Source organism: Fusarium keratoplasticum, chromosome 5 (genome assembly GCF_025433545.1).
Source record: "Fusarium keratoplasticum isolate Fu6.1 chromosome 5, whole genome shotgun sequence".
NCBI classification, from domain to species: Eukaryota; Fungi; Ascomycota; class Sordariomycetes; order Hypocreales; family Nectriaceae; genus Fusarium; species Fusarium keratoplasticum.
In genome coordinates, this window is record NC_070533.1 from 1235099 (window position 1) to 1257196 (window position 22098).

A 22098-nucleotide genomic window follows, 5' to 3' on the forward strand; every position below is an offset into this window, starting at 1 on the left:
GAAAGAGGCCGTTCCTTCCGTTCCTGCCGTTCTTCCCGCCAACTAATCCTTTGTTACACCTCAAGTTGCATATGTCGGTCCCAGAACAAGCACCGACTGATAATCGCCCTTGGGCCGAAACCCCGCTCGTAATGAGATAGCCTGTACGTCCAGAAGATACATCAGAGAGCGGGCAACTCGGTCCAATATCGTCGAAATCCACTATTTTACTCTATAGTCCCACCCATTGATATATATCAACTTCATAGTTCGTTCACCATGGCAGTACCAATTCGAGTTGCCGCGTGCCATGCCTCCCCCGTCTTTCTCTCGGCTCGGGACACAACGTCCAAGGCCATTTCTCTCATCGAGAGGGCAGCCAAACACAAAGCAAACCTAGTTGTTTTCCCGGAGACCTACATCTCTGCATTCCCCATCTGGAGTGCATTGCGGCCTCCCACCGACAACCATGACCTATTCAAACGAATGGCACTAGAGTCCGTTTACGCCGATGGAGATGAGATCCAGGCCATTCGCGCAACGGCAAAGAAAGCTCAAGTCATGGTCAGCATTGGCATCTCAGAGAAAGTCCACTCCAGCAGCGCGACCTTGTTCAACTCCAACGTCCTGATTGGGGACCAGGGTGAGGTTCTGGTTCATCACCGGAAGCTCATGCCCACGTTTTTCGAAAAGTTGACCTGGGCACCCGGAGATGGGCATGGACTTAGAGTTGCAGAGACGGCTTATGGAAAGATTGGGAATTTGATATGCGGCGAGAACACGAACCCCTTGGCTCGGTATTCGCTCATGGCACAAGGGGAACAAATTCACATTTCTACTTGGCCGGCGATATGGCCAACTCGAGTTCCAGGCATCAGTGAGTCGCAGGATCAGAGTAATAACGATGGGAAGTCTAGTGTGACGAAAGGGGCCAACTACGACAACGTTGCTGCAAACAGAACTCGCGCAGCCGCCCATTGTTTCGAGGCCAAGTGTTTTGGTGTTCTCTGCTCGGGGGCCCTAGGAGATGACGCTGTCGAGATCATCTCAGAGGGTTCGTCTCACCTGCGTCAAGCTTTGGAGTACTCGCAGCGCGGCGCGACCATGTTCTTGGATCCCACTGGAGCTCCTTTGCAAGGGTTCGTGGTGGATGGTCAAACACATGAGCCCAACCCTACAGATTTCCTACAGAGCACAGAAGATATTCTATACTGTGATATGAACGTTGAGGATTGTATAGAGGGCAAGCAGTATCACGATGTCGTGGGTGGATATCAGAGACTGGATGTGTTTGACTTGAAAGTCAACCGTACCCGTCAGTATCCAGTGACTTTCACCGAGAGTGTTAGTGAGAGCGCATCACAGGACCAAAGGATTAATACTGAGGCAAAGAATCAAGCCGAGTAGTTACATAGGAAGAAGTAGTTTCTGATCACCCACTTGGCACTTCGTTCCGGACCCATTGCTCAAACGTAGTCGGCTCCAGCTGGCTCTTCAACCATGGCAGATCCGCGCCGTAAGCCCTCTCACCGATGAAGCCAAACATTGTCCCTAAGTCCTTGACCATCCAAATGATGAACCTAGCGAAAAGCCCATATGTAACAGGAACGCCCTTTCCGGTGTGTCGAACAAAAATGTCGTCGATATCCTTGAAGCTAAGCTCATCACTGGCGATCGAGAGAGCCTGGTTCCTAATACCGGTCCGGTCGGGCCGTACTAGACCCTCGACTGCCCACCTTCCAATGTCCTTGGTCACCGTGACCTGCATTCTCTTGCCCTCCATATTCTCCCTCCAACCTGTCATGCAGAGTTGACCGGGGAAGCCCCACCAGGCATTGTCGGCGAACCAGGTTGGTCGGAGGACGGTGTATTCCATCTGGCTGGAACTGCAAACACTCCTTAGGTGCTGTTCGATATAGAACTTGTCCGAGAAAGTCTTGCAGTATGACGGGTCTTTGTCGCTGAGTTCACGTCCTCCGCGGTCAACGGAGGAGTAGACAAAGTAGGGGACTCCGTTGGAAGCGGCGACATCGATGAATCCCTTTGCGTCGCTCAGTTCGGTCGGTCCATGAGCCTGTGCGAGAAAAACCCCAGTTTTGGGTATGATGTTCTTGTCCAGATGTTGGAATATGGCCTCGGGGTTGTTCAAGTCGCCGGGGACAATGTTGATGTTGCTGTACTTCTCACGAAGCTTGACAGCTCCTGGTCTGGTGGGGTGTCGAGTTATGGTATAGACCTTTCTGGGCTCGATCTTGATTTCGGGGTGGGATAGGAGAGCGTCGACTGTTGCGCCGCCTTGACGGCCGGTGGCGCCAGCGATGAGATAGTACTCTGGCGGAGACATTCTGTGCCCTTGATGAGTGCCATCAAACATTAGCTGCGCTGGGCTCAGTCATATTTATACAGACGTGGGCTGTGTTCTCTTGTCACATTATCTACTCTTCCAGTGATGCCCGTTAGCTGTTAAGCCTCCCATCATCACGACTGCGAATGTGCATGATGGAGTAGGATGTTAATGAACGTCCAATCAGGACTCATGGTGATTTAACTCACCTTCGGCTATCGAGATTGATAAAGGGTCAGCAGAGCCGCGCGCGAAGCCGCATCGAGGTTGCGCGCGCGAGATCTGACATCATTATCTCTTCAATACCGCGCGCGAGAATCCACACTTTGCAACTTGGGGGCCATCGGCTTGATTTATAACTACCGCGCGCTTACTCTCGTTCCAACGTATGTCCACATGTCATATTCCCAGCTCACATGTTATTCCCTTACTCCGATCAAGCAAATCTTCCACAGATATAGACTCTCGAAACAGTTGCGTGCCAAATTCCCCTAGCGCTGATTCCCCCGTGTGATATGTTTGTCCCTCCTTGAAATCCCAAGCATCCAGGCCATTAAGACGAAGAGGCCGTGTTGAGACGGCAAACTCGAAGCCGGTCGATGAGTCTCTGCTTCAGAAGCGTCTGGGTCTCTTCGAAGAGGATCTTGTGGCCTTCGAGAAGCTTGCCCTGAGGGTCCTCGGTGCGGGCCTTCCATTCGAGGTGGATGAGGCAGCTGGGTCTGTACCCGCCGAGTTCGGACCAGTAGAGGCGGGTCACGTCGATGACGACGGCGCGGATGGTTTTATCGTTCCAGTAGACGCAGAACTCGATAGCTGGGATGTGGGGGAAGAGGATTCGCAGGTTCGCTGTAGAGTTAGCTAGGTGATCAACGGGTTGAGGGGAAGGTTCATACCTTGGGTCAGGGTGCGAAGAGCAACAGCATCCTGATATTCACTAGCCATTTTGTCTTGACTTTCGTTCCGTTGTTGGTTCGCTGCTTGGTGAGGCCCGAAAGCTGCTGCGTGGATGTAGGTAGAACTGTAGATGTAGTGTTGAAGAGGGGGTTCTTCATAAGGGTGCAAGGACTCGAAGTTCGAAGCCACCAGGGCATGAAAAACACCTAACCCTAACTGCGACACCCGTGCTTGTTTGCTGGCTATTGATCTGCGTTTGATTGATTTTTGAGGTGCCAGCTGGACTCCGCACACAGAGTATCCTGTCCCCAGAAAGCTGTGCCCCTGGTGGGCGATGGAGGATAGCTTCGTGCTAGATGGATCGCCGCAGGTTTCCCACGCTGTTCCCTGAGGCATTCTGACTTCTCCAAACACTCCGGATGGTTCTCTCTGGTCACCTACTGGGCGGTCAGATAAAAGCCTGACCTAACCCTTTGCCGCTCTTTGGGCATTCCAGCATAGAGACATCACGCACGGCAAACTGGCCGCCTGCCTCAAGTCGTTTGATTTTGATGAAGTGATGAGATGTTTATTTCAGCTTGCTCAAGCCATTAATAATTTCCATGCGCTTTAATCCCCCATTTGAGTCCTCGAAACCCAGTTTGGTACCAGATCAACCTGCTGCACTGCTTCATCCATCCCCCGTTGACACAATCTTCATCCCAAAAAGTACATGACATGACCCAGTCGAATCCTCAACCCATACCTTTCAGTCCGCTACAAGTCGGCGGCGACTTTACAGGTGGTAGCGGGTGGTAGCGAGAACCATGACCTCGCGCAGGATGCCGACGAGGGGGATCTCGAGGTTGGGACCCTTGGGACCGCGGAACAGGACCTTGTTCTGGCGGAGAGGATCGTGAATGACACACGCGTAGTAGACACCAGGACTCTCCATGCACAAAAGGACCTCCATGTCCGAGCCTGGGTACACGACACGCAGGTTCACTGCGAGGCAAGGTTAGAGGGCGGCCGAGAGGAGGATTTTCTACTGAAGACTTACTGAGGATCATCTCCTGGAGGGCCCGGATCTGGTTGGGAGGAGTAGGCAGCATAAGACCTTCGTTGCTCATCGTCATGGTCTTTTCTTTGCGAGTTTCGTAAAGGTTGGTTTGGGTGACTTGATGTCTTGTGAGCGGGTGATGCGCTGTGAATGATAAGGGCGAAGGCAAACGAAAGTGAAGAAGAAAAGGTTCACTCGAGTGGGGGTGACGATGAGGAAGGAAAGAATTAGAGGAGGGCCAGCAAAGCTTTGGTTTTTTTGCTCTCCCACCATCGTCTAAGGCTTAGGATGAGGATGTTTGTGCGTCTGATATCTAAGGGGGGCTCTTTCCCAGGCACCTATTTAGGTCCTTTGTTCTATTCTTCAAACGACCAGGTTTGCTTTTGAATAATGCCTTTAATAAAAGTAATACAAAAGAAACAAATATTCTTATTGTCGTGAAATTTCTTTGATTCTTTGTTTAGTTGAATCACTGACCTATCCAGCGTCCTTGTCCCTGAATCTCAGACTGACCGTCAAGCTTCAGCGCACAAACCAACTCGGCTAGGTCTGCTCTGATGACCTCAGTGCTCTATCTTATCTCTACAGAACGCTGCCTGCCCTCCTTGTAAAACCCCCCAAGAGGATCAACTGGTGGGGGACGGGAACGAACGGCGAGTGTACCGATCCTCTCGAATTGCCCAGACCCGCCGACTGCTCTCAGTACCAGAGAAACCAAGTGGTCCGTCGGCCCTTCTTGAATCACGCTCATTAGAATACACAGGACCTCTGTTCCTGGAAGAACCTGGTGAGGACCTTTGTGATCTAGCTGATAATCGGCGTGCATCATTAACCGCAAGGTCGGTGAGAACCTGACATAGTAGGAGCCAGATCCCCATTTCGTTTCCTCCCCGACATCGCGTTCGATTGTACCCTCCGCAGCGAGACCCGTTACCTTGATCGTCCCTCCATTCAAGTGTCCAAACTCGTCGACACCGGCTGCGTCGATATTCCAATTCTCGACCCTGCTGAGGTGTTGCCAAGGAGGCCGATCCTCATCCGTCTCCGTCTCATCTGGGTTCCAGAATACGATGCTGTCCCAGTAAAAGACGTGTGCCTCGACACTTGCCCAAGACCACGTCGGCGCCGCCAGGGGGTGATACCTTGGCTTCTTCTCCCCCTCGAGTTCAAGAACAGTCCAGATGAGGTCGTCGTTCAAAGTGTTCCCCCACAAGCCTGCGATGTATTCTTGCTTCCGGGAAGCCGACATCTTCTTGGCCAAGCCTCCAATCGCAGGCAGTCTGTCTGAAGGCTTGGTGATTCCGAGGGAGGTGTATTCGTTGACCATGGTGCGCCAGATGCGGGCCATGTAGTAGGCGGCATACTCGTGCCATTCTACTCCAGGTGCGGTTGTGAAGAGTGCTTCTGCATAGAGGAGCTTCATGAGACCTGACGGAGCAATAGAGGAACCATCATGAGCAATACCGCCACACTCGCACTGCATAGCCGAAAGGCATTCGAAGAATAGTTCTTGGGGACCAAAGTGTATCACACGAGGTGATAGCAGGCGCTCTTGATAGACCCAGGCCCTTGTCAGGAGTGGGTGTCGAGCTATGGTCCCATGACCTATCAGACCAACATCGGCGCCGGACCGGTCAGGTTCAGGAACGGGATCGAGGTGATGATCGATCCGCTCTCTAAAGAAGAGACGGTACTCTTCTCCCTCTGGAGTCTCCCCAGACACTTCAAAGTCGGGCGTGTCTGTGTAGAGGCCACCTCGGCCGTCTGGAGAATGTGTAGCCGCGATGGTCAAGAACGCTTTGGAATAGATGAACGACATCTTTGCTGACTCAATCTCCCAATCTGTTCGACTGTCCTGGATGATGCACAAAGAGTCAATCCAGATGTAGTGAAGTCCTAGCTGCCTTGTCAAGAATATCGCGTCTCTAAAGGCATTAGACAAATCTTGCATATCGATTCCTCTTTGCCGCTGTTGCAAGGTGTTCTGAGTTGTCGTTATGATCAGTGTTGATCCCCAACAGTGACTGAGACAGATGTATTTGGCCGATTCACCATGTGTCTCTACGACACGAATGACCCCATCTGCGTCACCAACGTCAACGACTCGCTTAGGGAGTTCGGGGTCCTCTGGCTCGATGCAGTCAACCTGTTCGCTATCGTCTTCGCAGAGCTGTATCCAAGACTTGATAATTTCGATTGCGTCAGATGAGTCTGTCCTGGACGATGTACGTTGGGAGACTGGTATGGACTCCCATGCATCAGGAACTGGACAGTCATCTAGATTATAAGTCAGCCTAGCTATCAGGTCCCATTATAAATTACTCACCTTCTTCAGTAGCAAAGAGCTCAATATCAAAAAAGATGCCGTCTTGCATCAGAAAGCTGACGACCTTGTCCACCTCAGCATCCTCGTCCTCGTAGTTCGGGTAGAAGAACCTGATGCTGAAACTCTCGATATGTTCCTCATCGACTCCATGTTACGTAAAGCACCCTCGACAACCGGTAACTAGGATCTCGCAGGAGTGACATATCTTTGCCGAGGTTTGCAAGTCTTGCCAAGAGAGATCTCGCGGTACGTGCTTTCGACTTATGCCCACTGGAGCGTCCTCTTCAGGGCGTAGCTTGCCCACTCCTATGAACTTGTTGCATATGCTGCACGGCATTGAGAACGGGTAGCGAGTTATGCAGTCAATTTAGGTGAACCTTTGTTGTGCAGCCTCAAAGCAACCAGGGAAGTTTTCGTCTGACACTCTGCGCTAATTAATGACAATGAACTCGCCTATCAGGTATCCTTGCAACGCGGCTGACACATGACTGGGGGTTCTCCACGCATCAGTGAAGGCATCAGCTTGTTCCACGAATGACTTTGTTGGAGCTAACAGTGCATGAGCTTCGTGCTGTGATGGTCTATTTGACGTCAAAGTTATTTGGAGAAACTGCAATCTACTATGTGGCAGAAAATAAGATCATCGCTTGTTGGCCATTATAGATCCTTTGTGTACAGCATAGTTAATCGAGGAAGTCTAGAGTTTGACGCTATATTTCTGCCTCAAGTAAAGAGAACGAGGAATGCTAGACTGCAGGCCCTGTTATTCAAGTAAATTTAGAAGCCATAGAGGATCCCTTTGTCTTTTCCCTTGCAATTAGACTTTCTGTAGCTACTATTGCTTTCAAAATGGGCACCCGTCTTGACGGGAGTTTGAGTTTGCAAAGGTAGACTGGCGAAACGCCGTTCCAACGTGCACCCTTTCAACACCGCTGCCACGAATCCACGGTACTTGCTGATGTGGCCGATTGATAGAAAAATTCTGATAAAATTGATTGCTAATCTACATAATATTCGAATTTGCAATCTTTTACACTATGGATTTAGACAAATCCTTCGCTTTGCGACCCTTGGCTCCAAAAGCCCACAGAGCATCTTACTCTTGCCAAAGCATTCAAGGTATTAGGTGGGCAGATTATTGGCCATTGCTTTCTACCTGACAATCTAGAGCCTGCAAACCGTAACATCGTGATCCCTGTTGTTCGCGAAAGTGTTGCGGAGTTACATAACGTTATGCGGAGTTTGTATCCGTAATTGTTAGCCCATTTGTCATCCCCACTCTTCAGCTCGACGATAGTGCGGGGATATATATATACAATGATGGACTATAATTGATGAAATAGTAATTCAATCAGTCAATTTCATCTACATCTTTGAGAGGTATCCATCATGAACGTCACTGTGGTCGGCGCTTCTGGCGAGACTGGCCGCTCCATCATCGATGGGCTCTTGGGTTCGTCCACCAACTTTGTAAGTCCCGTCCATACCACTACAAGTCTGTCACTCACATAGCGGCCCATCCAGAACGTCACTGCGATTGTTCGGCCTGCCTCAATCAACAAGCCCGCGGTCCAAAAAATCAAGAGTCGAGGTGTTTCCATCATTGCCCTCGAGCTTGTCAACACCCACGAAGAGCTTGTAAAGGCTCTGACAGGTCAGGATGTTGTCATTGTTGCCCTCGAGCCCTTCTCTATTGAACCTCATCTCGCACTGGCATCTGCCGCCAAAGATGCTGGAGTCAAACGTTACATTCCCAGCGCCTTTGGGCCAAGCTGCCCTCCTACAGGAGTGATGATGATTCGGGAACTTGTACGTGAAGACCGCGAGCTCTACTGTCTCATCTAATACCTCATAGAAAGAGCGTGTGATCAATCACATCAAGAAGATCTATCTGCCGTACACCGTCATCGACGTTGGCATGTGGTACCAGATCGCCATCCCACGCTTACCTTCCGGAAAGATTGACTATGCTCTCACGTATTCGTCGGACCAGGTTGCCGATGAGGGTCAGAGAGCTTCGAGCATTACGGACTTGAGGGATATTGGCAAGTATGTGGAACGGATCATTACGGATGAGAGGACTCTGAACCAGTATGTGTTTGCGTACAACGAGGTGTGGACACAGAACCAAATCTGGAGCCACCTTGAGAAGATCAGTGGTGAAAAGATTCCACGAAGCCCGGTAAGTCAGATCGTTATTCAAGTCTTGCTTGCCATTATGCTGATTCAGCTTCAGGTATCGAAAGAAGAGATTGAAGCTACTATTGCTGCCGCTCAGACAAAGTACGATGGAGGAGACAAGTCGTACCAGGACCTTCTCGGGTTCGTCGTGCCTCAGTACTTTTACAGCGAGTGGCACAGAGAGGACAATATCCCAGAACGAGCCAAGTACCTGGGCTACCTCACCACAAAGGATCTGTACCCAGATTTCGAGTACACCAAGTTCGAGACATACTTGGACGAGTTGGTCAAGGGTTCAGGAGTCCCCGTGTACGCCAAGAGTGATTAGATAAGCGAGTTCCGGATTGAGGAGAAGGAAATGAGATTGACGTCATCGTGACGTAACGGACTACTATGGTAGGAGGCATAAAGTATGTTAGCTCGCCCCACATCATAGATGTACCTCGGATATTTTTTCTCACCTTCAGGATAATTTTTCTCTACCCTCTAATAACATGATAAAATATAGCTACTACTAGGGGGACCTCTCTTCTTAGTAGATAGGTAGTTTAGTAAATTATGTCTAAGATGCGTTAGTTATAGGTAAATAAATTTAAGAATAAAATACTGTTTTTAAGGGAAGTAAATAAAAGGCCGCCTGTTGAGTGACCTAAATGTTGTGGGGCGAGCTAACATACTTTATGCCTGATACCGTAGTAGCCCGTCGTGTCGTGATGGCACTAGGTACCGAAACACAATTGATGGAGGAGAATTCTTACGCGATCACGAGGTTCGCGCTTAGCTCGCTACTTGGCGCGACCCGGACACTTGGACCCTTAATCTTCTCAGATCCTCCTCCCTTCTCGTTAGATCTCTGTGCAATGCAATGGCACCGTCGTCCCGTCCCTTGCTCCCGAGACCCGCGTCGGACAAGCCGAGGATTGGCAGCAGAATCCAGGGTCCACCCCTTTTCAAGCCCCCCAAGACTAGAACGGCATGTCATCACTGTCGGAAACGCAAGGTGAAGGTCAGTCGATCAGTCTATTGGCCCAAAAATGGTCTTCAGGGGGCTAGTTACGCATGCCATGAATGGAGGATGGGATCGGATGGATGGGCGGGCATCGGGCTGAGCTGACACTGACCTCTCATAGTGCGGCGGCCAACGTCCGACCTGCCGGGCCTGCATCCAGCGGGAGCTCAAGTGCGAGTATCCCATAGAGAAGGGCGAGGTCCTCGAGGCCGGCTTTGAGTCGAGGGATCTCGTTGCGCGTCTGCGCAGCTTGCCCTATGACCAGGCCCTAGAGCTATTCCAGCACCTACGCGAAGGGCAAGGATCTTCGTCTTCGGCTGCAGGAGAGTCGAGCACACCTGCTGGCAGCCAAGGGTCAAGTATACCACCTTCCATACCTGACACCTTCATTCTCAGGAGTTGTATGCCTGGGACCCCTAATTCCCTCGAGTTTGAGCTTGCCATCAGACATCCCATCGCCTACCCAACCCTGTATCCCATACCCATCGCCTCTCTCCCTCCTGAGCGGATGATCAGGCCAACCAGGGCCATCCAATCGCCGTCAACGTCTCCTTCAGCAGAGTCGGGTGACTCTCCTCAGCAAGACATCATCCCACCTACGCCCAGTTCCTCAGCAGCCCAGCCGCCGACGACACTACTCATCCACGACGGTCTCAAGCAACTCGACATCACCTACTGGACAGATGTACCCATTAGCAGTGAGCTGGCCGGGCGGGTGATTTCTCTTTACCTCGAGATAGACTACCCAGTCTTGCCCCTATTCCATGCCGACCTCTTTGTCCAAGATCTCGTACAGCGACGAGGATATTTCTGCTCTCGCTTCCTTGTTTCCGCCCTTCTGAGCTGGGCTTGTGTAAGCAAATCCCTCATATGCCTTTCAACGTAGCCAAGACCAACATTTCCACAGCAAGCATACACTGCCCTGAAGCCAGAGGTCGCCACATACAGCGTCGAGTTCTTTTCCGAGGCCGAGAGATGTCTCGCCGCCATGCCGTCGGCCAACACGCTGACGGCTGTCTCGGCGCTGCAGTTTCTTTGCATGAGTGCTGTAACACAGGGCAGGGATGACGTTGCCTTGAGGTATCTTCAAGAAAGCGTCAGAGTCGGCAGGACGATGGGATTGTTTGGGGTACAGCCCGGTAGACCCTCAGCCAACAGCTGGCTGGTCGGTTACCACGATTGGCGCATTGCCGCATCGTATACAGCATGGGGAGTATTCAACTGGGTCTCGTCCGTCACCCCTCTCCCGGTCGATGAACCCTGAAACTGATACATGAGAATACAGTGTCCACGGCCTTCATTACCAGAGAGCAGAGATCGAGATTCCTCCCCAGCTTCCGATGCCAGGGGACGTTGAATTTACTCCGGATATGCAGGGTGTCTACTCTGCCCATCCTGACCCCCAAAAAGACACATTCAGGGCTTGCTGCCAGCTCTGGGTCATCTTTCATCAGGTACTCTGGTCATATTATGGCCAAAGGAAGACTGGAGTGCCCTCGCAACGCGTTCCGATCGAGTTTGCCGAGGGGATATATCGTCGACTATTAACATGGGCAGACGACTTGCCCTTGAACCTCGTACGAAGCGATTTAAGCAACCATGGCGTTATGATGATGCAGTATGTCTCGCCGACTGTGCTCTCATGCTTCGAGAGAGACTTGTGGATGGTAGTATCAGCATGTTAACCTTGATGTAGTATATATTTCCACGCCATCGTTACAGACGTTTTCAGACCCCTGCTCACCGATGCCGAAATGAGCAAGCCGCTTCGCCTAGGCTCGTTCACAGCGCCTAAAGCCACTCCGGAGGCTGCGTACTTGGCTTCTGTGAACCAGTTGAAGCGTCTGCTGCTCATGTATCGGCTCAACTTCAGGACAGCCATGTTCTCAGTGGTCTGGCAAACGGGCCTGATCTACGTGGCTAATGCTATGATGAGAGAGGTGAAGTCCAACAGTAACGAATGGCGCTACTACCTTTATCTCTGCATGGCTGGGCTGGAGGATCTTTACGCCTCCTACCGGGTGTTTGGATCCATTGCAAAGGCCATTCTAGGCATAGCAATTGAACACGGTGCTCTCAGGACCTCGGAAGCACGGCGCATCACGAACGAGTTAGAGGACCTGGGTCGCCATCACACAGCCATCAAGCCTCTGGGCGATGGACGAGAGGTAGCCAACTGGGTGATCGATCTAGATCTTGCGATGACGGACCCCAGAGCCGCGCAAGGCAGTAACCTTGCGGAACGATTCCAGGAGCTCATCATCGAGGATCCCCCAGACCAGAGCCAATCTTAGACTTTTGGCGATCTGCATATTCAAGGCTCTATGGTTGATCTTTAAGGATGGATTAGAATTGGACTGCATGATTAGATACATGATCCGAGTTATTTTGGACGTCAGCAGATACCCTATTTACATAGAATCCCTTTCAACGTTCCTCAAGATGTTGTCCAAGACGTGCTCAGCCCATTGAAGATCCGGTGCCTCAGTTGACCACCGATGTATCGTCCACCGCGCCACCTCCAACGCATCCTTCCAGCGTTCTGGCATCGGTATCCTCCCGCTCTTGGCGGCAGCAAGCAACGTGAGAGCCCTCGTGATGCAACAACGTGCGACGTACCAAGTTCCATGGTGCCGGTTATGCCCAAAAATCCGGAACATGTGCTCAGCGGAGAGTTGGAGACATTTTTGGGCCAGGGGAAGGGCCTCGTCGTAGTGAGGATCGCTGGGGCTCTGGTGGATGACGTAGAAGAGCAAGGGTCTGTGAATCCATTCTCGGCAGCTGATCTCTCGGTTCTTGACAAGCTGCGCGAGCTCGTCGTTGGACATTGCATCGTCTTTGAGGTCGATCTGGGGTGGGATGTGAGAGTGCCTATCCCCTGTCAGCTTCATCGTTGAGATTCAGGGGTTCTCTCACCAAATGTCAATCTGTTCACCAAAGTCCTTGCACTGCTTGATGATATCGCCAATATTGTCGATCCACCCTCTTTCTCCATCACGAGCCATGACGGCCAAGATTCGATTGATCATTCTTCGGTATGAGATCTCGGCGAGATAGTAGAACCAACTCTTTTCTTCTTCAGGTACGATGTCGTCTCGGAGAGTGTCTAGGGCTTGGTTTTGAGCTGTCGGGGAGGCTAGCTCTGTAGGAGGGGAGGGGAACATGTCGGGATAGTCGCAGTGTGCGATGCCGCTTGGTGGGAGAGGTATCTCTAGCCTTAACTCGCTACTTGATGTCAGTCGGCTTTGACATGATATTTGAATGCTTGACTTACTATTCTGACTTGACACAAGACCAGTATAGCCTTTGCTCTAGTCTATGGGTTTCGCGGGATACAGCGTGGTTTTCCGGAGACCTTCTCTGACTGCGTAACCAGAGGAGGTTGCGAAGATCAACGCAAGCACGGTGGAAATGAGACCATGCTTCAAGTGGTCGAAGGCAATACATCTCGTACACTCCGCAGAAGAATAGGCATTGCGTGTTAAGTAAAGAAGGCTGCAAAAGCCCCAGCCGCTTCTTGGCAGCCAGGTAGTAGGATGATGCAGTATCTTGGTCTACGTAGCCAGACATGGAGGATCTTGCGGACACGGGTGTGCTGTTGATTCCAGGGTCAGTCTGGAAAGGTGCTGCGAGACATGCAAGAGCGCAGGATATCAACTGAAAACCATCAGCAAGGGCTTCGATGACGTGTGAGGGGGACATACCACAAGGCACGATGGTCCATCCCACCTGGGTCCATTCTCTGCGGCGTCTCTGACTTGAGCTTTATAGTCTGCCACATCCAAGATGGGGTTCTTCACGTGTACATAGGCCAAGAATTTCTTGGAGAGAGGTATGAAGTCGTCTTCTTGGACGCCCCTACCCAAGGAGCCAGTTCTTATATTCTCAGTCTGGCCGCTGTCCTCTTTTGCCGACTCCAAGATGAAAGAATGAACATCAGGCACCAAGCCCTCAAAGATTGGCCAGCGCAGGACTCCCTCGCAGTTGTTGGCAGCTGACGGGAAGTCAGGGATATCAAGTGTCTGGAGGATGTCGATCTCGGGGAGATTGGTGGTGGTTTCAGCAGTAGGAGCAGTAGAAGTCAGGAAGTTGACTGACATGGTAGCCTCTGAGACCTGCCGTGAGACATCTGAGGGCTGAGCGATGACTGCTAGGGGTCGAGACTCCAAAAGTGTGACAACATGGTTGAGGCGGTCTAGGATGGTCAAGCTGGCCGGGTCGAAACTGTTTGTGAGTATCAGCAAAACGTAACCACTTTTGATAAGAATCCAGAAACACTGACGTCGAATAGTCCGATGTTTCGGGACCAGGGTATATGCATTGTGCTCCATTCTTGGAACAGAAACCACACGCCGGCCGAACATTATCGCACTTTGTCTTTCTCAACCGACAGCTCTGACATGCCGTCACGGCGCGTTTTCGCTGATACATGGCTGCCGTGCGTGCTCTCTTGTTACCCTGGCCCCCGGCGGCCCCGGACTGGGCCTGAGGCGCTTGATCTGCTCCATCTCTGTAGTTGAACATGGTGCAGTCTGGACAGGGAGATGAAGAGTCGGGGAGTAGCGGAAGAGGTTTCTCGATCTCGGGCTTGTTCTCTGTGGGGAAAAGCCAGTTTTAGTCATGTCTCGGGGAGTGTCGGAGATAACTCCAAGTGCGGGGAAGTTGGAGGGTCACGAGAGCTGAAGACGAGGCCCTTGCAAATTTTAGGTGTGAACTAGGTGCGAATAGCTTCATGTTGTGGCTGAAATTGTGATTGATGAGTTTTGACAAGTCAGCTGAAGCTGCTCTCAAAGAACTAGGCAAACAATGACGACGTCTAGAAGACTGCTTGTGCTGAGTTGGTCAAGGTACTCAACACTTTATGAATATCTCGTGACCGCAACTTCAAAGGGCCCCAAGTTACAAAGAAACGCACAGAAAACACTTTAGATGCTGTCAAATTTATTTTTGTATACTTCCTTATCTAATCCTGGGGAAACTTGGCACCGCCCTGCCTCCTCACTTCATCCAAAATCTCAAGAACACGAACCGTCTCGGCCCAAGGCATGGTTTGGCTCTCAGTCCTTCCCGCCGCAATATCAACCGCCACAGAATCAGCCTCCCAGTAGAAGCCCTTGCCCGGTCGCTCAAACTCATACTTCTTTCCTTCGGTGTCTTCGTTCTTATACACTGTGAATGAAACAGGTACAGAGCCTGCCGGACCCTCGACGATAATGTAGCCGCCAGTTCCTTCAATGCGGCAGAAGCCAGTGGGAGTCTTGACTGATACGTTGGACGTGAGAATTCCCTGCTTTCCATCTGGATACAGCAGAATGATTGAAGATGCATAGTCGACGCCGTCAACCAGTGTTTGAGCCGCCGCAATCTTTGGTGTCTGCGCCTTCTCACCAACTCCAGGGTCGAGACTCACAAGACCCCATGTCAAACTGTATATGCCAATATCTAGCAAGCTTCCGGCTCCAAGGGCAGGGTTCTTAAGTCGTGATTCAGGACCCAGAGATTCGAGGTGCATGTTCATGGCAAAGTCGCAAAACACGCGTACGACATCGCCAATGACCTTTTCTTCGTGGACGAGCTTTTGAAGGGTCTTGACCAGCGGGAAGAAGCGTGTCCACATGGCTTCCATGACAAACACGCCCTTTTGCTTGGCAGCCTCAAAGACTTCCCTAGCGTCTCTAGCATTGAGGGTAAAAGCCTTTTCGCAAAGAACATGCTTGCCCTGAGCGATGGCGTCAAGGCAGTTTTGTTTGTGAAAAGCATGAGGAGTTCCGATGTAGATGATGTCGACATTGGGATCCTTGTATGTCTGCTCGTAGCTACCATACACGGTAGGAGCAGGAGTTTGGTTTGGAAGATTGGTCTCGACGAACTTTGTGCCCTTTTCGACTGAAGATGATCCAATAGCCTGGATATGGTGTGTTGCCCGGGCGTTATCCCGCTGGAGGGAGAGATCCTCGACGAACCATGACGAGATGAGGCCGGTTCCAATGATTCCCCAGCGAAGGGATGGCTTTTGTTGAGACATAATGTAAGATATGTGAGGTTTGACAAAGGAACTTTTCAACGTGAGAGTGAACAAGGTAGAAAGATCAAATGTATAAATAACGAGAAGATCGATGAATAATTCAACGTCGTCGGCTATATACTAGCACCACGAGTTAACGCCGACACTCCCCGATAGCTTCGAAGCTTCCCCTCATCCCCACTTCCTGTCAGTTCAGGATCGAAAGGTTACCCACAATCTACGGTTGATCTACGGATTCATGTCGGCCTAGAGGTTTGACCTTGAAATATGGGGTGTCTTTCTGATAGACTAATGGGAATTTACTTGCGATGCTGACGGTCCGGGATTATATGGGAAGCCAAGCAAGATAAATTCGAAACTCCAGCCACAACGAAACGAAGCAGCTATCAACAACAAATGTGATTACAGAAAGGTAATTTTGCCTAGATTGTATAGTATATCCTAAGCTGTGATGCCTTGTATGATTGCAAGAAGGCTTGTTCAACTATCTCCCACACCACCGCACCCAACCATCATGCGTCCTCACCTACCCAAACTACAAACACCTCCCTTAAGAAACAACCTCAAGCTGCTTGGCCCTTCCATCCTTCTCCCGAGACTCTTCTTCATCCACGCCGGACTCAACCTTGGCCAAACGATCGTGATCGCTCTGTTTGCCTTCAAAGACTTCCCTGATTTCCTCGAGAGTGTGGCCCTTTGTCTCGGGGAAGAGGAACCAAATCACGACAAACAAAATCGCCAAGATACAGCAGAAAACAATGTAGTACTTCCAAGCGATGGCCTTCATAGCAATCGGGTTAACCTGGTTGCCAACGATGAGACCGGTGAAGGACGAGATGTAGGTGATTGAGAGACCACGGGCACGGAGGGTGTACGGATAGATCTCGACGGGATAGGCCTGGAGAAGTGGCGTCCAGGCAATATCGTAGAACAGGTAGTAAATGAAGATGAAGGCAACGACTGCCCGTCCTGTTGCCTCGTTGTGCGTGTTGACGAAATGCGAAGTAAGACCGGTCCAAACGACATAGGCAGCAAACATGCCAGCCGTGGAGACAAGGAAAAGAGTACGACGACCAAGACGATCGACCATGAGTGCTCCCAGGAAGGTAGACGCAAGCCAGTTGAAGATCTGAAGAAGACCGTTGATGAGAGTCTGGTCCTTGACCTTTGTGATGCCAATTGTGTTGAGGACGAGAACAAGATAGTAGCTGACGACTCCCACGCCGTTCCACTGAGCAAACCAACCGACGATGACAGCGATGAGAGTGCGTCTGCGGTTGGCGGGTGTGCGGACAAGCTCGACCCAGGAGGTTGCAGAGAGAGCTTCGGATTCTTGGGTGATGACCCTTTCGATCTCGTCCATTTCAAAGTTGACAAGAGGGGAATCAGCATCACCGCCAGCGTGATACTCTGCGAGGACCTTGCGGGCTTCTTCCTTGCGTCCCTGAGAAACAAGCCATCTAGATGTGTTAGTTGAGCTATGGTTCTGAGCGGCAGAGTATTGGGCAAGGCATACCTTGGCGACTCTGGGAGAAAGTACCAGGCCAGAAGCTGAAAGGCCGGCAAGGCTCCCTGTAGGAGAGATGGAATTCTCCAGCTCCAAGTCGACTGGATCTTGAATGTGCCGTATGTGCACCAAGCAGCAAAGATGGAGCCAAAGTACTATAAAGTGTAAGGACGCGCACGAAACCGGAGTTGCAATAAACTTACAAAGAAGGTGTTATACAGAGCAGTCAACTTTCCTCGCTGGGTTGGATAGGCTAGCTCAGTAATAATAATGGGACTGGGCTGGCTGATGAAACTCGTAAAGAAACCCAGGAACGCTCTGGCAATGATGAAGCTGTGGATATCCTTGGAAAGACCTTGGAGGATGGCAAAGGCAATGCAAGTGATAAAACCGATGAGCATGGGCAGCTTTCGTCCCCAGCGATCGCACACATAAGACACGACAAACAAGGAGACGACCTTTCCGAGAGGATAGACAGAGTTCATGAGGCCGAGGAGGGCCCCCTCTGGGTTGTCAAAGTATTGACGCCATTGGGGGAGGGTCTGAAGTCCATTCATCATCGAGCCTGTCAATATGTTAACAATCAAGACTCAAACATCGGTCAAGAGGTAGACTATACCATCGTAACCAACGGACGCGGAAGAGAACAAGGGGACCAAGAGGCATAGGTTGAGCTTCAAGATATGCCAGGTTCTGTACCACGGCTTTGGGTTTTGGGGCAGAACCTGTTTGAGATTGGTTAGATCTGGCCAACAGTTTGTGATTGAGGATTGCTCACTCGGGAGAGTTCTGAGCCGACGGCAAGTTCGGCCTCTTTCTTGCTGAAGATGCCCATGATTCCCAAAGTTGAAGAATTGTTTGCAGAAACGAATCGAGGGCCTGATACTTGGAGATGTGCTTGAGGATCTCAAAACGAAGGGATCCGTGTCTCAATTTATCACCGTCGATCTCTCACCCAAATGTACCCCAGACCAGTCCAGATCTTGCTAACCGAGAGCAACCCTTTCCTCATGACCCCATGGGGAAGAACCAACAGAGCGTACACGGTAGTAACGAACCAAGGGGGGTTCGTGAGGGGCGAGTCATTATTCCCTGTCCGCGGAGTATCGGCAACGACCTCTAGCGTCGGGGAGTGTCGGTATGCGGGGATGGTTTTGCCAAGTCGGCTGTGGGGGACGGGATTGGTGTTTGATGCATGCGAGAGAAGAGGAAAGTAGTCAGCGAATTATACTGATGAATAAATGTCTAGCAATCTCGCATTTGCGAACTTGCTCCTTTCCAAATCACATCTGCATCTAAGAGCCTGAAAGGTGTACTCTGGCCAAGTTGATAGAATCATCGGCTCTCTTTCAAACCTCCACCAGATCCAAGTCCAGAACGCTCAGACGCAATGGGCAGCATTCCTACCCGTCAGCCTGAGAGCTCACAAGGCGACTCTCGCATCCTGCGCGTTGGCATCATCGGCTGCGGGGAAATCTCCCAGGTCGCACACATTCCCAACATCAACTTTCTCTCCCACAAGTTCCAGACGACCTACCTCTGCGACATCTCCAAACAAGCGCTGGCCCATTGTGCCAGAAAGGTCCAAGGAGGCACGCCAAAGACTACCATTGACCCCTCGGAGTTGTGCTCTTCTCCAGATGTTGATGTGGTCTTGATCGCCAACGCAGACGCGTATCATGTCGAACACGGCATCATCGCTCTTCAGAATGACAAGTACTGTCTCATCGAGAAGCCAGCAGCCCTCTGCTTCAGAGACTTGGACAGACTCGTCCAAGCTGAAAGCACCTCAAAGGGCAAGGTGTTTGTCGGCACGATGCGCCGCTACGCAACCGCCTTTATCGACGCCGTAAAGGAAGTCGGAGGCATGCAAAACATCCAATATGCCCGCGTCAGGGATATTATTGGACCCAACTCGGTCTTTGTCGACCAGTCGGGTACTTTTCCTCAAAAGTTTAGCGACTTTACGGAGGCTGATGGCGAGGATCGGTTGAAGCGTGAGACGGACATCCAAGAGCAGGCTCTTGGGAAGGAATTTGACGTCCCCATCACGCCCAAGTCCAAGAGGATGCTTCGTGTGCTTGGAGGGTGAGTTTCACTTATTCCCGAGACGAGAGATGACCTGCTAACAATGACTGTAGTCTTGGAACCCATGATCTCTCCGCCATGCGAGAGATTCTCGGCATGCCCAAGCGTGTCGCCGGCGCCTGTCTGACCTTCCCCGGCATCTTCAACGTCCTCTTTGAATACGACGGTTTCCCCGTCTCGTACGAGTCAGGTCTCAACGGCGTGCCCCAGTTCGACGCACACATCGAGGTCTACTCACAAGACAAGATTGTGCGCGTCAACTACGACTCGCCCTACGTCAAGGGTCTTCCCGTGACTTTGACGATCCGGGAAAGGATTGGTGACGATGGTTTCCAAGAGCGGGTCATTAGAAAGACGTACCAGGATCCTTACACGTTGGAGATGCTGGAGTTGTACGACTGTGTGATCGGAAACAAGACACCCAAGACGAGCGCGGCCGACGCGCGAAGTGATATTGAGTTGTTCCGAATGATCATCAAAGCGGATGAAGGTAGATACAAGGCCGAGTCAAGCTCCTAGAAACTAAATAGATTGAAGGTGTTGGTCCTGGTTCACATCACCCTCCCGCCTCGTGAATATAAGCCCTTCCACCGCCAACTTCTGTCACATACGACCATACCCACTGGAGAACTCGGGATCCCGTCCGCTCTCCCATAGATAAGCCAGTGAGGGGCGGATTAGTAGTTGGGTCGGTGACGACCAGCGAATCCCCGCTGTTGTATGTTTTTTTGCCCTTCTCGACGATTTTCTTTTTGGTGTTGAAGTCCCCGTGTCGTGCAGCAATATGACCTCTATGCCTCCGGACACATTGAAAGGCATGTTTTACTTTTGCCACTGTCATAGCTGTTGCTTCTGCATGATGTGAAGTTGCTTGAGCATTCCAATCAACTTGGAGGAGGCGTCTTGAGTTCTTGTAAACGGGACCTCCACCACAACCCACCATCCAGATGGGTCTCAACACCACAACAGCGTAATTGGTTTAGTGGTAAAATTCTCCGTTGCCATTCGAGTAACGTCGGGGAGCCCTGGGTTCGATTCCCAGATTACGCATTAGAACGGGCGTTAGAGACGTCGGGATGGTTTCTTTTTGGTGTTGCGAATTTTTGGTGGTGTTGGGGGCGTCAAGGGACAGCCCAGTAGTCGCTCGCCGCATAGGCGTACAAGCACTCGCTGGACTCCTTGCTAACCCGGGCTAAAGCCGAGGAAAACCACTGCCGCTGTGCTGGTTCCAACGTGTGCAAACCTGAGGCGAGTAACAAGGGCCAGACAACGAGACTGGCCAAGTAGGGTTGGAAGTTATCATTCGAAGGCTCCACGCTTCCTTTTGGTGACTTGCGGATGCGACCCAGACAGAAAGGCACAAAAGACGCGAGGGAGTCGGCAGACGAGCCAAGCTGAGACAAGCATTCGAGTGTTGCTGCAGAACTGGGTTGTGGCGCGAGATGAAGTATCTGGAGTCGGGTGTGAGAAACCAGCATCCGGATGGCGTAGTATTCGTTCCACACTGCAGTGTATCCAAGTTTCGCACAAGTCGAGACAGTGCTGGAGTGAAAATCGTCTTGTGAATAATCGCAAGGCTCTGGCGGAGGGTGTTTGGTGTACAACCACTTGCTTGGAAGCCGAGTAGACCAACCTTGCATTTCCTGATCAAGTCTGCGGAAATCGTCAACCAAACTTTCGACTTGGTGAGCAACCAATATTCCGTTCTGTGATGATTGTTTCAGTTCCAGGTACTTGTGGTGCAGATCAATGAACTGAATCGTCAAATGATCAAACTCCAATGCCAGGTCCCTCTCGCCAAACACACCGCCATCCGCTAACCAGCGGGGAAGCGGTTGCTCGCGTAACAAACAAGATTTGAACAGCTTCCTCCTAGTTTGCCTTATGATTGCTGTCGGGGTGTAACGGTGTCGGTTGTCGAACCAGATTTTCAGAATTGCTGCTGCGCCGTCGATATGGAACCATACCTTGACCTCCTTGAGAGGCTCCAAGTCGGCCTCATCGCCGTGGTTTTGCACAAATGCCTCGTATCGGGCCATGAATTGGGCCCCCAGTAGGTACTCGTCGATCTCGTCCGAGCTCGGATTTCCACTGCTGAGGCGTGGGATACGGTTCTGCATGTGTCGAAGCAGACTCAGGTATGATTTTGACGCCTCAGCGGCAGCAGGTCGACAGTTTTGGAAACGGGCAAACACCGAAAGGGCCACAGCAGAAAAGGCCAAGTCAACAATGGGTGAGGTCTTCCCCTCTGCCTTCCATTCGTGGAGACATTCGGCCCATGTCGTGACCACGTCGGGCATGTCCTGGAATACCTGAAAGTGATTCTGGATATAGTACGCATGGGCACGTGTTTTTAGGTCGACATTGGCATGTATGGGAACAAGACTAGATCGTGGTCCTCTAGGACGCCTCTTTTCTCCGGCGGCATACTGGTTCTCAATGTGAATGGCAAAGAACTGCTGCTTGACAGCATCGGCCTCGACACAAGTTCGGTGAGATTTGATGCATTTCTGACAAATGGGCTTTGCTCCGTCACACTATTTTCCTGTTAGCGTATCAGTTGAAATTTGGGGCTAAATCGCTTACCTTGATGCGCCGCGTCTTGCAAGTTTGACATGATGAGTTTGATTGCATTCTCAAGTTTGTGTCTATGATAAGAGGAAGGTTGTTTGAAAGTCTCCGAGATGATACCAAAACCCCTGTCAC

General features: G+C 51.1%; 12 protein-coding genes across 12 annotated transcripts; 4 read left to right on the top strand and 8 right to left on the bottom strand.

Moving 5' to 3' along the window:
- Positions 1–258: 258 nt before the first annotated feature.
- NCS57_00704200 (CN hydrolase domain-containing protein) lies at positions 259–1386 on the top strand (the record flags this gene model as incomplete). Its single annotated transcript, XM_053056906.1, has 1 exon — positions 259–1386. One exon carries the CDS (start codon positions 259–261, stop codon positions 1384–1386), a length of 1128 nt encoding a protein of 375 aa, XP_052913101.1.
- A 25-nt stretch (positions 1387–1411) lies between these two features.
- Positions 1412–2323, bottom strand: NCS57_00704300 (NmrA domain-containing protein; the record flags this gene model as incomplete). Its single annotated transcript, XM_053056907.1, has 1 exon — positions 1412–2323. One exon carries the CDS (start codon positions 2321–2323, stop codon positions 1412–1414), a length of 912 nt encoding a protein of 303 aa, XP_052913102.1.
- A 553-nt stretch (positions 2324–2876) lies between these two features.
- Positions 2877–3265, bottom strand: NCS57_00704400 (uncharacterized protein; the record flags this gene model as incomplete). Its single annotated transcript, XM_053056908.1, has 2 exons — positions 2877–3169; positions 3217–3265. 2 exons carry the CDS (start codon positions 3263–3265, stop codon positions 2877–2879), a joined length of 342 nt encoding a protein of 113 aa, XP_052913103.1.
- A 727-nt stretch (positions 3266–3992) lies between these two features.
- NCS57_00704500 (HET domain-containing protein) lies at positions 3993–6919 on the bottom strand (the record flags this gene model as incomplete). Its single annotated transcript, XM_053056909.1, has 5 exons — positions 3993–4201; positions 4257–4373; positions 4920–6533; positions 6583–6726; positions 6784–6919. 5 exons carry the CDS (start codon positions 6917–6919, stop codon positions 3993–3995), a joined length of 2220 nt encoding a protein of 739 aa, XP_052913104.1.
- Positions 6920–7971: 1052 nt separating this feature from the next.
- Positions 7972–9091, top strand: NCS57_00704600 (NmrA domain-containing protein; the record flags this gene model as incomplete). The annotated part of the gene is made up of 4 exons (XM_053056910.1): positions 7972–8052; positions 8095–8391; positions 8438–8764; positions 8819–9091. 4 exons carry the CDS (start codon positions 7972–7974, stop codon positions 9089–9091), a joined length of 978 nt encoding a protein of 325 aa, XP_052913105.1.
- Positions 9092–9628: 537 nt separating this feature from the next.
- NCS57_00704700 (Zn(2)-C6 fungal-type domain-containing protein) lies at positions 9629–12066 on the top strand (the record flags this gene model as incomplete). Its single annotated transcript, XM_053056911.1, has 5 exons — positions 9629–9769; positions 9894–10625; positions 10680–11002; positions 11058–11390; positions 11469–12066. The coding sequence occupies 5 exons, from the start codon at positions 9629–9631 to the stop codon at positions 12064–12066; spliced, it is 2127 nt and encodes a 708-aa protein (XP_052913106.1).
- A 117-nt stretch (positions 12067–12183) lies between these two features.
- Positions 12184–12936, bottom strand: NCS57_00704800 (Zn(2)-C6 fungal-type domain-containing protein; the record flags this gene model as incomplete). Its single annotated transcript, XM_053056912.1, has 2 exons — positions 12184–12643; positions 12689–12936. The coding sequence occupies 2 exons, from the start codon at positions 12934–12936 to the stop codon at positions 12184–12186; spliced, it is 708 nt and encodes a 235-aa protein (XP_052913107.1).
- A 446-nt stretch (positions 12937–13382) lies between these two features.
- NCS57_00704900 (Zn(2)-C6 fungal-type domain-containing protein) lies at positions 13383–14296 on the bottom strand (the record flags this gene model as incomplete). The annotated part of the gene is made up of 3 exons (XM_053056913.1): positions 13383–13429; positions 13473–13996; positions 14055–14296. The coding sequence occupies 3 exons, from the start codon at positions 14294–14296 to the stop codon at positions 13383–13385; spliced, it is 813 nt and encodes a 270-aa protein (XP_052913108.1).
- Positions 14297–14735: 439 nt separating this feature from the next.
- NCS57_00705000 (GFO-IDH-MocA domain-containing protein) lies at positions 14736–15797 on the bottom strand (the record flags this gene model as incomplete). The annotated part of the gene is made up of 1 exon (XM_053056914.1): positions 14736–15797. One exon carries the CDS (start codon positions 15795–15797, stop codon positions 14736–14738), a length of 1062 nt encoding a protein of 353 aa, XP_052913109.1.
- Positions 15798–16347: 550 nt separating this feature from the next.
- On the bottom strand, positions 16348–18139 carry NCS57_00705100 (MFS domain-containing protein; the record flags this gene model as incomplete). The annotated part of the gene is made up of 5 exons (XM_053056915.1): positions 16348–17257; positions 17314–17459; positions 17508–17869; positions 17924–18029; positions 18083–18139. 5 exons carry the CDS (start codon positions 18137–18139, stop codon positions 16348–16350), a joined length of 1581 nt encoding a protein of 526 aa, XP_052913110.1.
- A 555-nt stretch (positions 18140–18694) lies between these two features.
- Positions 18695–19911, top strand: NCS57_00705200 (GFO-IDH-MocA domain-containing protein; the record flags this gene model as incomplete). Its single annotated transcript, XM_053056916.1, has 2 exons — positions 18695–19392; positions 19446–19911. 2 exons carry the CDS (start codon positions 18695–18697, stop codon positions 19909–19911), a joined length of 1164 nt encoding a protein of 387 aa, XP_052913111.1.
- Positions 19912–20513: 602 nt separating this feature from the next.
- Positions 20514–22026, bottom strand: NCS57_00705300 (Zn(2)-C6 fungal-type domain-containing protein; the record flags this gene model as incomplete). Its single annotated transcript, XM_053056917.1, has 2 exons — positions 20514–21929; positions 21979–22026. 2 exons carry the CDS (start codon positions 22024–22026, stop codon positions 20514–20516), a joined length of 1464 nt encoding a protein of 487 aa, XP_052913112.1.
- Between the last annotated feature and the right edge of the window lie 72 nt (positions 22027–22098).